Genomic DNA, 15797 nt, shown 5'->3' on the forward strand with positions numbered 1-15797 from the left:
CATTATCAAAATGCGTTAAGTAAAAAGAAACCAACCAAACCAGTGATAATTAAATTAAAAAAAATATCCAATAATACACCTGCAGGGATTGTGTCTTTACGTTTGTTATTACAGACATAACATTATGGTGTTCATAAAGTTAGTATTTTTATACTGAGAAATAAAATTAAAAGCACATATCTGTGCATGAAGTTTTCACTATACTCTTTTAATATTCATGATGAATGACGTGCTTCCAATACTTCCACGTCGTTACCGAGTGTTTGTCAACCATCTAATAATTCAACCGCTTTAAAAATAAAGGGAAATTGATGTTTCAGTTCATAGGAATACACTTGAGGTATTTATTAAACAGCTTTTAGCTCTTCAGAACATGCATCAAACTTCAACTCCTGTCAAACCGATCAAGATATCAACATGAAGTAACGTTTTAGATTCTTATACGTGCCTAATCAAACATGTGCTGCTCAACCGTTGAACGGTACCCCAGCGGAAACAAAAAGAATAGGAAGCGATATCTTCTACGATACCTCTAGCTCTTTCACAATATTTCATCCTACACAAGCGCTTTAAGAAAAAACTTCGAAGTAGCGTTAGTATCAGTCATATCAAAAAAACATTAGGGACTAATAAGGAAACACACAAGGACAATTAAAATATTCAACACTATCTCTTCGAATGTGTTACAAACTTATGCCAAATAACTACCAGTAATACAGAACTACTTGAAACAGTATTCAGCTAACCGGTAACCATCGAAAATCGAGTATTTTGTTTTCGAAAACACCAAGAACAATTGGTTTAAACAACATTCAGCTAACCGGTAACCATCATCAATCAAGTATTTTGTTTTCGAAAACACCAAGAACAATTGGTTTAGTGTATAGTTACATAAGGGGATTAGTCATATGTACTTTGTCCTTCACGCGCAATTCAAGCCCTAAGTTTGAGCGTTGTAGGTCCCCAAACTTTCCACTAATCAAAAACCAAGGAAAAGCATCAATAATATTGAACTAGTCATCAATAACTGAAGTAGTGTAATATTCTCTGGTGAAAGTTTTCCATGAACGAGTTCTTTAAGTCTTTATAATACCAAAATCTGGCACTCCATCCCTGAAGTTGGCAACACTGATGATATCCCTAATTATGCTTTAAAATAACAGTTTAAACAATCTCTAGCCTTCAAATAATCCGCTTATTATACTGTTTTTTGTTGTTGGAATTCACATACTACATCGATGTTAAGTTTCTAGCAATTACATTGTTTTTCTATATAAAATATACAGGCTGCCCAAGCGGTAATTAAGGATTAATTGCAATATTGATCGTATTTTTCTATGCGTTGTTAGTCCTTAATTAAGGGATAAAAATAAAGTCTTGCAACGATATGAAGAAAGAGACAAAAATAAATTAACAAACAGTGTTTCGAAAGGCGACGACGTTCAGATCCCTTTGGAAATTCGAAGGTTTAAATAAGTGTTACTTTAGAATTTAAAAACAGAATAATTAAAGGTTTTAATTATTTTTCACTGTGTGAATATGCTTGTCTACTACAAATATAAAGAAATTGTGATGCACTAGAATATAATTATTGTATGAAAAATATATAACCTCAGAACAACACTAGTGTATAACGAACGAATCAATACATCAAGGTAAAAAGTAAAAAGGTAGTCAAACATGGATTCTTCATACAATAATTTTTTTTTATTTGCTGATACAGTCGATTTCGTTGGAGTTATTCCATTTTTAATTGCGCTAATATGAATTCGGTAAGGTAAGGCTTTAAAATTTAGTTCACTTTGGTCAGTTGTTCAAAACTGAACACGACATAAAACTTAATGTTTCCTACACTTACACTTTGTTCACGAACCATTGTTGATTCGAGAACCAAGGTTAATTTATTTACTTCTACACACGTGGCGTGTTGTATGTAACCCATATGGTTAAGTGGCAGTTTTTGAGTCACTGACAGTGTGTCACGATAAGACATGTATTTTTCTTCTTTTATTATTAATCTAGGATGTGTGGCTCATAGAACGCTTCTGAGGTATTGTTTGTACTTAAACAAAAACTTAGCTCATAGTGCCTTCATCTCCTGACCGATTCGAGATCTAATTGCAGTTTTGGGCTCGCAGATCAAACTCTTTCGATTGTTGTATTTAACCACATTCAAGATCTCGTAGATTAGTTTACTCTAATCCTGCCTGAAAGAATTTAAGATGCCACGGCTATTGAGAATTTCCTCTTGTTTATTTATGAACATAATACCTTAGAGAAAGCTTCGGGTTTAAAAAAGGAAACAAAAACCAAACCAAGTTATTAACAAAATGAATTTTACATTTATTGAAACATTTTAAATTAAGTGCATAATGATTTCGTTTTCAAAAATTTTTGTATTAATATATATTTACAATTCAAGCTATGATCCCAGCTTGAATTTATACCATCGTAATCTGAACCACTTACAGATACCAATGTAAAACTTCAGAGCAAATAGATCTCACTTTCATAAGATTTCTTCAACTTAGCCAAACAGGTAATCTTGTCTATAATGAAAGATTTTTTTTCCACCTTCAAAAACATGTTTAATAACACAGTCCAATAATAACTAATAATTTATACCCCAAAACTACTTTTCAAATATTACAATAAACAACGAAAAATAATTATTTAAGAATCACTTCAAAGAAAAAATTTTTCATCACAATTTCTTACAAGTTATGTACATGGCCCTTGAATATTTTGGACAAAAGTAATTATAATGATTATTTATAAAGTATATAAAGTAATTATAATCATTATTTATAAAGTATAAAAACATTTGTATTTTTTTCCTGTATTAAAAATGTTTTGCTATTCAATTTAATATTTGCAAGTGTTCTTCAGTCTCAGATTTGGTTTCTTCATCTTTGTTCTTTGTTATCTTCCTCTTCCTCCAAGTTGTATGGTTCCATTTCTTTTACACTGCTCAAATCTTCCTCAGTTACCGCTTTACTACCAATCTCTGACTCGTATTCCGTATTACATTCTTTACTATACAAAGCTTGTTTATCACAATCTTTGCTCAATTCTTCTCTGGGCTGTATTTTATCTTTATTCAATTTTAAGAATCGTTTCTCAGAGATTTCTGCTAGTTTCTCCTCAGGATGCACAATTACTTCAAAGGTTCAACATGTTCTACATCTTTTTCTGTATAATTTTCAAAAGAAAATTCCAGTTTGGCTTTTCCTTTAGTCCCAAGATATTCTTGTTTTCCTTTCTTTTCATACAAAAGGTGTTCAGTGTCTTTGTATCCCTCATCTTCAACTTGCCCGATTTCACCAATGTCTTCACCTTCAAGATTACAGTCCTGATGTTCTTCTTCTGACTCATTTTCCTCATCTCCAGACTCCTTGAGGTTTTCATCTGTTACTGTGGCTATGAAGTAAAATTATACTTTGAAACCCTTGTCTGATTTATAATATAAAGAAGAATCAATATACAATAAGAAACAGTGGCTGACACATGCTGTGTAAGTATCAGTGGCTGACATATGCTGTGTAAGTATCATTCTATGAAATGTGTTATCACAAAACCTGTTGTTTCTTCACTTTCATCTACAAAGTCTATTGGTCCTTCAGATACTGATGAAGTTACAGAGATGTAGCTATTTGGTCGAGATTGAATGTCATTCAAGTTGCTAGGAGAAGGGCATAATCTGTGACAAAGACGATGACTTTCATGAAGAAAATGAAGCTGCTCTCTTGAAGTATGAAGTTCGTCATGCATCCGCAGTCTTTCTTCTTCCCTCTCTGAGACATACGACTATATGATAGGAAGAGAAATAAGAGTTAAATGAACTTCAGTATATTAGTTAAACAAAGATAGATTTATCAGAAAATTAGAAAGTAAAACATGACTTACAATATGTAAGTAGAAGTACACAAATTCAAAAAAAGAAACAAAAAGCAGAAAATTATAATGTTTTTTTCTGAAACTGTAACTGTTTAAGACTTTTCTTGTTCTTTATATTATTGTGTTCACTTTCTCAATTAACTTAAACAATTTTTGACCAGCTTGTGGTTTCAATTTTACTTCTGGACAAACCTGATCAATACTTTGGGTCCTTAAAATCTATTTTGTGACAGTTTTTTTTTTTACTGGCTATACAACTATATACAAAAGAAATTAATAAATTGTATTTTTTATTTATTTTTACAGTGCTTATTTTTTCAAAGGAAACTAAAGAGAATTTAATTATATCTGTTGGTTTTTTAAGTTAAAACATTCATTTATTAATTGATACTTAGTCAAATAATAAATATAATTCAATAGAACAAATTCAGATTCCTTTTGGAAAATGATGAATTCATCTTTTGAAATAGCAGCAATTGTTATAATGAACGATTTCCATTTCCCTTGTTTGTTGAAAAAGTAACACATTAAATAAAATAAAATCTCTCTTCAAATATTATTTGAAGATTGTTTTAATCAGGTATAAAACATTGTAGTCAGTCATAAAACAGATATCTGGTTATAGGTTAAATACATCCACAACTTCTTAAACATACAAGAATGTTTTTAAAAAACGTCTCTACAAACAATACCCATCTTTCTATGCTTTTACTACCATTGTTAAATTGGATGATTTTATGATTAGATAAATTCTATAAAATATACAACTTACCAAGAGTTGAGTCAAATGTCTATTTATAGTGTTTGATATATTTATTAATTTTGGCAAAGGTAAACTAAGTAACAGGCCTGTCTTCCTTGCAACAACTGAAGTTTCTGCATGAGTGTTATTGCTTTCTTCCCCCCACAACTGTAAGCAGCAGAATTATTAAATCATGAAATAAGTAATAAACAAGCTACAATATTAAGAGAACATTTAATATTTCCTTACCAATAAGGTTTGAGAACCATGTTAAGCCTTATAAGTGATCTTCATCTGAATGAACTATCAGATTGTGCAAACAGGTAAATACAACATTTAAGTTGGATTATACAATTTGTTTTCTCCTTTTTAATTACGTTCACAATGTAACAGTACAAAATGTATTAGCCAGCCTGTAAAGAAAACTGTAATAATGTAAACAAATACAAGTTATAAATCAACTTTATTTTGGAAACAAAAACAGTTTTATACCAGCATTTTGTAATTCAGTAACAAAAACACCCAAACATACATTTTCAAATGTATGGGAAAATTATAATCTCAAAGACTCAACAAATGTTATTTTATTGTCAGAATGGCCTTTGTTGTTTTTGCTCAACCATACTAGCAATCTAGTCCATTTGCTGCTTTATTTCATTACAGAGAATCTCATGCTACATTTATCGAATAGCAATCAATCAGAAAACATGCGACTCAAATGAAAATAGCTGTTTTTGACAGGAAAAGGATATGTGAAAAAACCGTTTCACAATTAAAGACTTGTATTTCTTAAACTAAAGAAAACACTACATAGTTATATCTTCACAAATTTTCTTTGCTTAACTATTAATGCTGAAATATTCTGACATTAACAAGAGATTCTATTTCATTACAAACTTCTATCAAGTTGTTTTTCAAAGCTAGTACTCACCTTCTCCACTACAGGCATTAAACATGTCATCTTCAGACACTCTTAGGCCTTCATTTAATACTGAAGTAAGTTGATTAGCTGAAATATAGTTACATGCATTACACCTGTAACAACAAATTACTTATCACAGTTTTAACACTGAATTTTACGAGATATTATTACATCAGCATTAAAGACTCCAGTGCTACTGTAAATGACAACAGAAACAAAAGTACAGAATAATTTTCTTATCAAAACTACTTTAAAAACAAATACTTCCAAAAATCATGGTATGTTTGAAGTTAGTACCAAAATTAGTATCTAACAAGTCATTACAGAAGTTAATATTTTTCAGATGCTTAAAATAAAGTTACCTTGGTAAATGGATGCTAGAACTAGTTCTTTCAAATATTTTTGACCCTCAAGTTCACTTGCCATCTGGAATACACATTAAAAAAAAGATTATATGTATTATACACACATACACATGTGCGTGCATGTAAAAATGAAAACAAATATATCACTTGGATAAAATACTTACACAAGTCTTTGATGCTACCAAGACATGTAAACATCACTTAGTTGTCAAGTGCATACTTGCATATCAAATTTATGTAAAAATAATAGTTCTAACTTTAATTTAATAATTGTAATACAAAAATACTTTTACCTTATGACTGTCATTTTGTTTCCTTTATATATAATTTAAAAAAAAAACCAAACTGCCCATACACACAGCAAAACACAAAAAGTGAAACTAAGTTTACATACAACTCCTCAAGGACCCAACAAACCTTCATGCCAAATTTGGTGAAAATCCATCAACAGAGGAGAAATAGTGTTTAAACAAACCTACAAAAAACACTCATAAAAACCTCAAACTACAAAACCGAAAATTTTTGTGCATTCCCCCTCCATGGACCTGATGAACCTCCATACCAGTTTTGGTGAAAATCCGTCCACATCCTATAAAGTATTTGCGTAGTCATACAACAGACAGTGTTATTATATTTATATAGATGGCGCCAGTACATTAGATCTGCATGTGAGTTATTCATGACATCATATCTGCACCCTTAGAATGGAGAAAAATAAGGTTTTCCATGATGGGAAACAAAGGCAAAATGAGAAAAATCATAACCACTATTGCAAATCTACATGCACAGAGGATAAAACATTTCACAAAGTTATGGGTTATACATCACGTAATAAAGCTTTTCTAGCATCATATGAGCAAGAATCCCATTACAGTATGCTACTTTTGTAATTTGGTAGCAAAGGGTAAGAGTTTTAATTGTGTCACTTTATTTTTTTTTACGAGTAAGGATTTGTTATGGACTTACTCTAAAACACTGTTGTTTTTTGTTGATACACTTACATAGAGACAAAGACAAAATGTTAAAGATTTCAAAAGAGCATATTCAAAATAAATTACCACCAAATATTGCACATATTCTCCATAAAACTATTAAATCCAGATTAATGTAGCATAAACCCCAGCAAATCAGTATTAACATTATAAAATCAAATTTTAAAAAAATAATTCAGTTTAATGTTTCATTCTCTGTAAAACATTGTAAATCTCATATTAGTAACAGATTAAATAAATTTTAGAAAACGACATTCACAATTGTGAATATCACAGGTACATAAAATACATTAAACGTTCACAGTAACATTAAAGTAATTAATACTGATTTTGACAAGTGTGCTGAATCATCGGTTAGTATAACTTCTAGGAATCTAAAACAACCATGTTATTTAACATTTGCATAACACATCCAAAAAGGAGTTTTTATATTTGTAAAAGAAAAACAATTATAGAATTCTATCATACCTCAGCAACATACTGAAATTCTTTTCTTGGAATCTGAAAAATCTGGGAAATGAGTTCTTGCTTTTCTGCCAAAGCTTCTGCAATTTGTTGATCTTTGCGACGTAACATTTCTAAATTAAACAAGATTAGTTAAACTGTTGAAATTAATTCAGTTCAAATTATGTTCATGATTTTTACGAATCTGTTAGAGGTATATACTGGTATCTTGAAAATGTATAAAAAATTTTAAAAACACTAATTTCTACCGAATTAGTTCTAATCCTCTTATCAATTTGGCAAAACATACGAATATATTATTAGAAGATCAGACCAACTGTATGAACTAATAACAAGATAATTCTGACCACTACTGATAGTACAGCAAGATGGACATGAAACTTATGCATGAATATTTTTTTTTATAAATTAGTTTACTCCAGCAGCACAACATTATTGTACAAGATACAAGTAATACACTCAAGTATTGGACAAATAATATGGTGAAAAGTTAGTATTCAAAAGTACACTTATATAGGAAAAATTAAATTTCAAAAAGAGGACTTTAAAACTTGTTGGTACAAGTTTTTGTGATGCAAGTTTGTTTTTTGTTGTTTTCCTTCAATATCCTAAAAACATGACCATGGTTAAGTTAATAAAGCCTACAAGAAATAAAATAACCTGTACCTCCAATTTTATCACTATTCTGTTAAAGCTAATAGAGCTTCCAATTTTAGTAGAAAAATTTACTTTAGTCAATATAACATTTACTTTCAAAGACATTAGCCAGTTGGTATACATTTGTTTTTATGTCAGCTGATTTTATAACAGAATTTTCTCTTATTCCAAACTGCTCTTCGTACATGGCAGTACTGCCTTTCACTTCGCCTTCATCAACCAGTTTTTAAATCTATACTATATTCTTTATGTTAATATTAGACTGAAATCCAAGTTAAATCTTTCCATGCAAATGATGGAAAAAACAAACGAATTTACAAAACTTAGTGGCAAGACTGTCCTTCTAATACTAGTGCTGCCAGCAAGATGAATAACAAAGTACATAAGGTTTGTACATTAACAATAACCGCTTCCTTTATACTGCATATTTTAATACTTCCTTAACTTTTAAAATCCACCTACTAGTACATACATCATTCTAGTCAAGTCTGGGTAAAATCAATTTCATTTGGAAATTTTTCCAAATCATTTATTAATATTTAAATAATTTATAGTGCTCAAAATAAACTATTTTAAAATACGACGAAAACAAATTATTTTTAATGCCTATTATGAAGTTAATCAGCGAGATCTATTAGCAATAAAAATACACAATGTTAATGTTTAAACATGAAAACAGTACCCGATTTCTAAATAAGATAAACACACACATAGTTTTTATTATGAAAAATCAACTGGATTTACTCTGAAAAAACAAAAAACAGTAACGATTGCCCAACTACACGTCTTTACTTTGCCTACAGTGTCTTATCAATTGGAAATGTCGTCTAGAAATATATCTGCCTAGAAATACAAATTAACTGTATGTTCATTGTTTGTACATTATTTTGTTGTTTTTAAATATAAATGAACTGGGGAAACATCATGCACACAGTAAAATGATTTGTGAAATAAATGATCTACAAGGTAACTGTACCTATTGGAGTAAGTACACGTTCTGCAACTTGAAGAACCACATTTTCGCTCACTTTAATCTCCGATGGTTCTATCAGCTGAGGTTTGACTGGAACATGAAAAACTTTTACTCTTTCAAGATTCTGTTGTTCTTGGCTATCTTCAACTGAGCTACAAGGTGAAGGAGCTTCTTTCTGTGGTGTGACTGATGAAGTACCCTTCTGTGGATGATTTTCTGTTGGTGGGAGTTTGGGACTAGATATTTCAGTGTTAGGAACACTATGTGAGCTGCTATCACTTGTTTCTCCTGTGTCTGTGGATTCCACACCATTGCTTACTTCAGAATGTGAAGATTCTAATGATACAAGCATCCTAGGTTTATGACAAAGTTAATTTGTTATTAATTCTCTCAACACTGGCTCGGACAATTTAACCAACCATGTGATCTCTTTGTAATCATTTAATATCATTATAGATTTAATAGTTCTAATTTTCAAAACAGTGTGTATATCATTGGCAATCTTTCAGTTAATGTGTCTTTCATGTACAAAAAATAATTTTGAATGAAGTACTTTCAATAAATTAAAATAATGATTTCAATATATAGTCCATCAATATATAGGGTATTTGTTTTGAACAGTCCATGTGCAAAGTGATTTTCATGTTTAAATTAAAATAGTTTTTCATGTCAAAAATATCAAGTTTCACTTGTTTAATCTCTAAAACCTCCTAAATACATTTCAAATGTTTATTTTTAGTAAAACTTTACATTTTATCTGTTATTTTCTCTACCCTAACTATATATAAAGTTAGTCAATATGACTGACCTCTTAACCCCCTGCCAAATTGAAATGAGCCCCCAACTACTACCTGCACCATTATAAGTTGCATATCACTCTGGAAATGTGCAGTTCACATTAAACTACTGAATTGCATTACCAATGAGTTACTACAAGCTGTTTGCATGTGTAGCTTATAAAATTATTATTATTTATTTGACCTGATCTGAACTTAATGTAAAGACAGAGTTCCTTAATTCTGTACTTTACTTTTATAATAAAGAATAACCGTGGAAAACAAGATATAAAGCACTTAGCAAATCATCTTTTCTCTTGCTGTCAATGAAACTAAACACTCCCTTTAACACACACCACACCAATGGTAGTAATGCACTAAATAATTTTTATTTAATTCAATAATGCACCAAAGAAAATAGACTAACAACATGCAAAAAGGTTTTCTAACCATGTGACAAGAGTTGGAACAAAATCATCCAAGCTGGTTTTTAACTTTCTCACAGGAATAAACAGCATATCAAGTAAAATTGATGATTATTGATTCAGAAAACGTTATACAATACTTTATTTGATAAATGTTATACTAATTGGTATAACACAAATAACATAAGCTCAGTAAAACTTTAAATATAAGACACTAAAATCTTTTGTCATGTACAGTAAAGGACATCCATTACAATAGAGTTAAGTGAAATATGCATTGAACACAGGAATATTTCATTTCTTAAAGGTTTTCATGCTACTTAAAAAGCATTATATATTCAATCTTCAAAACAAGACTCACTTACATTAACTATTTTAATCAAAGTGAGGCAGTGATTATATTTTTCTGCTGAAAGAAGAATCAATCAATAAAGTATCCTTAAAATTAAATCTAAATAAATCAGTTTGATTAATATTTAGTAAATAATTTTACCTTAAACCTCAACTACTCTTTCTCTTTATAAAAAAAGAGAAGTTTTCTTTAATAACTGTTATAATGAAAGTTTAAAGTTTGGTGTTCATATGGTTCTAAAAATAATATCAAACTGCTAATTTTAAAACTTACACTTTGTTTTTTGCCAGAGAATCTTCTGTTCTTTTAGACAACAATGTGGAGGAATCCTGGGCTTTGGCTGATTGGCCATGTCTCAGTTTGTGAGCTTCAGAGGCTTCTGTGATATACTTTAACCACCTATTACAAATAAATTTTATTAACAGTGAAGTAAAAGAAGGACCACATGAAGCTTTATGTAAGTAAATTCTACAGTATTTTATTAACACAACCTGATATAACAAGGAAAATACACATTTCATTGTACAAGTCCCTGGTTATGCCATAATTTGAAGTATTATGTTCAATCTTGGGGTCATTACCTTAGGAAAGACATTCAACTGTTGGAAAGAGTTTAGAGGGTCACCAAAATGGTACTTGGGTTACAACTGGTTACAACAAAACTTGGCTGCTGCACTCTTGACATCTTTACCTGAAGATCCATCAAGCTATAGAGAAAATAACACATTTCTGAATAAAAATAACACTCACGTAAATATTCTTACTTCCACTGAAGAAATTTTAAGAATGAACTGTATATGTCTAAAACCTATAAGCTAAACAAAAGTTAAAAGAAGCTAGTAAAACAGTTTTAGTGTTTTATTAGTCTTTGCAAGCATTAGATTTGCTTGGCACAATCTTGATAAAAAAAATCAGTAAATACATTTGTTGAGCTTTGTTATATAAAACTTTAAAATACCCCAGTTAGAAAAAGCAATAATTTCAAAATGTATATTCCATATTTAAGAGAAACACAAAAATTAGGTCTAAAAAAATCCAGATTTAAAATAGGGCAAATTAAATAACAGAAATTTAAGTGGAATAGACCTATCATCAATACAAATGTGAGGACAAGATCAGACCCTTTACAAGTTTTATCTTTCCTCTCAATACAAGTATTTTGCTAGATCTTAATAAACAATGAAATATCTAAAGTGATCTAACCCAAAGTTGTATATTAAAGATCCACAACAATTTGTGGATTTTATTTACTACTGAAAATTAAACAAAATGTCCAAACGCTGGCAGTGGATATGTGAATTCTAAATGCCAAATACTGTATAAATGTTATCTGACAGAAACTTGTCGTATTCTGAAATTCTGTAAGCATCAGGAAAGTTGAAAGTTTTGTGCTTCCTACAACTACACAAAATCTCAATCACCTGAATGTTCAACATCACATTAACTTGACATCATCTGGAAACCAATTCAATAAATATGATTCTGTGCTAGAAACAGACACTATCTCAAATAAATAAAAGATATCAGAGCAACTTGATTACGTCAGTAAAACTCACCATTTCCAGCATGATGTCTCCAACATCACCAACCACTGGCTGTTCCTGCCTGCAGGATTTCATTTTATTGTTTTATCTACTGTGGATCTCCAGTACCTCCTCCAAGTTAGGAAAAAGAAGATATAATTAGTCTGATGGTAGAAGCTGTTCCTGCTGCATTGGCTTGAAAAACAGCCTATCTAACACTTTTAGGTTCTGGACATGGGTGCGTTCCGTATGGAAGAGCTCTGAAGAAGTAATAATTTACTTAAACTTTCAAATTTCTAAAAACTTAACTCCACCATCATGTCATGCAAACAAGAATTTCATATTTTCAACCACTTTAAGAGCTATGATTTTCTTATTCTATTAAAGAACAAAATGTTAATATTAATAAACTGTATGCACTTTGTACACACATAAAACTAAGAAAACAGAAACTATGAAATACTAACAGAAAGATACATAAACAAAATCTGAAACTATAAATATTAAACAAAAGTGATCAAACAGGTTTCAAAAATCTATTAAATCCAAGAATCCTATCAAAATACCTCTATTGTTGTCAAATTACAACAAAACCACATCAATCAAATACTATAATAAATGTTAACTATATTCTTCTGAGGTTTTCACATACATTTCTACATCTATCTGCTTCACAACAAACCACATTTTATTCTAGTCCTTAAGATAACAGAAATATTATAAAAATTGTTAAAAACAAATGGGTTACATGCTGTAAAATCAGACTTTAAAAAAAAGAACAAACATTTATAACTACACCCACCAGACGTCACTTGGCAAATATAGTTGTGTGTGTAACACAAGTAAATACAAATTATAAATACATCAACATCAGTGATGAAATTAATCTAATGTAATCTAAGCCATAAAGCAGAGTATGTCTCTATATCCATTTGTAAAGACATATTTCCAATTTTCTGACATTATCTCTGTGAAACTTTCAGGGGTCCTGAAAGAAGTGCTCATGGGTAACTTCTAAACACTAGTGTTATCACATCAGATGCATTCTCAAAAGCATCCAAGTCCCTGAAAACCAGCAGTTCTTGAAAGAAAAATTTAAACTGTAGCAGAGTCTAATTTCAGGCATTTATTTAAGTCTTTTATTTCATTCAATTTCTATTTTGTAAATTTTAAAACTTCAATTTACCCCCTTCCTTCCCCAAGCTATTGAGGTATCACCCTCTCGTGAAGGCAAAAAAACACATTCTGCATCTAGTGTAGGTACCTCTGCTCGATGGTTAAATGAACACAAACCATACAACACAAAAAATAATTATAAATTATGTTTACAAATTCTAAACAAAAAAAATGGAGTATCCAAAAGTCATAAATGTGTAAAAAAGTAACTGCAGAATCAGCACCCAAAACTTTTTATATCTAACTTTTAAACTGCTAGTGAAATGCTAAGGCAAGAAATTTAACAACAACAATAAAACTGGGAGAGAACTGTGTGTTTAAATCCATAAAGTCCTTAGATGATCCAACATCTGTCACCTACATTTAATTGCAGATACTACAAGTCATCCCAGAGAACCAATTAAAATGCTAAGTACCCCCACAAAAAAGTGTAATCACAAATTTCACCAACCCTTGTATTTTAAGACAGATAAAACTATAGTATTCTTCTGTATAATTTACAAAACACATAATATGAACTCTTAATCTAAATCCATGAATCCAAAGTTAAATAACCATGAGTGCAAAATAGAACTAAATTATCCATCCATACAGTTCAATACTTTACAGTAAATTAGTCCAATTATTAATTATTCCATATTTTGCAAACTGGTTGGACTGACTAGGACTAACAGTTACATGAAGATAGTTTTTTAACTAATTTTATCGCAGCTGTTATTATTTAAATCATTCCTTGTCAGTTGAAATGTTCTGTTTTATACACACACAACATATTCTCTGTATAGAAACCTAAGTTTAATGATAAAAGTATGAAGACAATGGAAACAACATTTAACACTTCAGATGACAACAGCGATTTAGTATTTCAACATTTTGGAATATTCATATTCCATTTTGAGCAAGCTATATTAAACAAGATAAAAATATAGGATAAAGAGATTTCTAAGTTTATAACATTACAAATGGCAATGAAATAGTAACACTGGACATTGGTAGTTTTCACTAGGTTGTACGCATGCTAAAATAAAGTATAAGATGGTTCGTAGTTCAAGTATTGTTGACATAATAAATAATATTTTGCACTGTTTCTTTGGAATTTGGCATAACACTACATTATGGGCTATCTATGCTCTGCCCATCACGGACATCGAAATCAGGTTTCTAGCATTGGAAGCACGCAGACATTTTGCTGGGCCACTAGGGGAATTTTTTGACCTGATATGACACTTTAGGCTCATAACAAATTATTAACGACTTTTCTTCGTGAAAGCTCACACATTGGAAATCCTGTAAGGTATAAACAAAATCTAAGAAATATAGTTGATGGCTTATCTTGTTCTTTATCTATTGTATCGTAAGTCACAGGAGGTTTCAACTGAATGTATTTTCATAATTAATGATAAATAAGGATTTACAATGCTAAAGTTAAGGGTTCGATTTCCCCTCGGTAGGTACAGCGGATATCCCTTTGTAGCTTTGCTATATGAAAAACGCAAATTTTGGTAATTAAAGGCTCGGCATGGCCAGATGTGTTAAGGCATTCGACTCGTAATCTGAGGGTCGCAGGTTCGAATCCCCATCACACCAAACATGCTCGCCCTTTCAGCTGTGGGGGCATTATAACGTTACGGTCAATCCCACTATTCGTTGGCAAAAGAGTAGCCCAAGAGTTGGCGGTGGGTGGTGATGACTAGCTGCCTTCCCTCTTGTCTTATACTGCTAAATTAGGTACGGCTAGCGCAGATAGCCCTCGTGTAGTTTTGCGCGGAATTTAAAAACAAACAAACAAACAATCGTAATTAAAAAATATATAACATGACCGGGCGGAAAATAAAGTGAAGCGTGAGAAAGAACATAAACCAAAAAAATTAAAATTATTTACGAAATCATGTGTTTTTTTCTGCTTTACGGAATAGCGAGTAAAGAACACGCAGTGCTGTATTTATTCAAGATTTTTTTTTCATTAATATGTGACGTGTTTAATATTAACTTCCAACAAATGAAGATGTCTACCCAGATCAGAATTAAAGATATGCTCAGTAACAGATATAGTTAATCAAATAAGCTCTTCAAACATTCTTATTTCAAATGATAAGAATGTATTGTTTCATCGCTTGGATGTGATAATTGGGTAAACAATGTCTCTGAACACTAGAACTTGGCTGTATGTTTGTAACAAAAGAAACATTTTTCTGCTATAACACTGTAGCATTTTGTAATTTCAATACAGACGATTAAAGAAATCATTCAACACTTTTGATTTTTTTTAATTATTTGTTCTATGACTTGCAAAGAAAACAACAAAACCTTTCTAATTTCTAACATAAGGTTATCTCGTTTTCTGACTTCACGGAATGTCTAATTTCATTAATTGTGTAATGCTATTGATTAAATTTATTCATATCTATGTATGTATTTAGTTATTGTATATAATAATAATAAACCAAAAATTATTTCGTAATGATAAATTTATATCTGCAAACAAGTTTTATTTTCAACATTTTAACATCTCAGGCTTATCAGGGAAACAAT

General features: G+C 30.6%; 2 protein-coding genes across 2 annotated transcripts; both read right to left on the minus strand.

Moving 5' to 3' along the window:
• Positions 1–2319: 2319 nt before the first annotated feature.
• LOC143226682 (uncharacterized) lies at positions 2320–4801 on the minus strand. The gene is made up of 3 exons (XM_076457973.1): positions 4670–4801; positions 3579–3807; positions 2320–3420 (listed from the first exon to the last, which is right to left on the minus strand). The coding sequence occupies exons 2-3, from the start codon at positions 3769–3771 to the stop codon at positions 3158–3160; spliced, it is 456 nt and encodes a 151-aa protein (XP_076314088.1). The 5' UTR covers positions 3772–3807; positions 4670–4801; the 3' UTR covers positions 2320–3157.
• Positions 4802–5450: 649 nt separating this feature from the next.
• LOC143226681 (uncharacterized) lies at positions 5451–14464 on the minus strand. Its single transcript, XM_076457972.1, has 8 exons — positions 14226–14464; positions 12123–12349; positions 11148–11273; positions 10840–10965; positions 9017–9366; positions 7387–7496; positions 5924–5987; positions 5451–5648 (listed from the first exon to the last, which is right to left on the minus strand). The coding sequence occupies exons 3-8, from the start codon at positions 11159–11161 to the stop codon at positions 5560–5562; spliced, it is 753 nt and encodes a 250-aa protein (XP_076314087.1). The 5' UTR covers positions 11162–11273; positions 12123–12349; positions 14226–14464; the 3' UTR covers positions 5451–5559.
• Between the last annotated feature and the right edge of the window lie 1333 nt (positions 14465–15797).

Source organism: Tachypleus tridentatus, chromosome 9, assembly GCF_004210375.1.
Source record: "Tachypleus tridentatus isolate NWPU-2018 chromosome 9, ASM421037v1, whole genome shotgun sequence".
Lineage (NCBI taxonomy): Eukaryota > Metazoa > Arthropoda > Merostomata > Xiphosura > Limulidae > Tachypleus > Tachypleus tridentatus.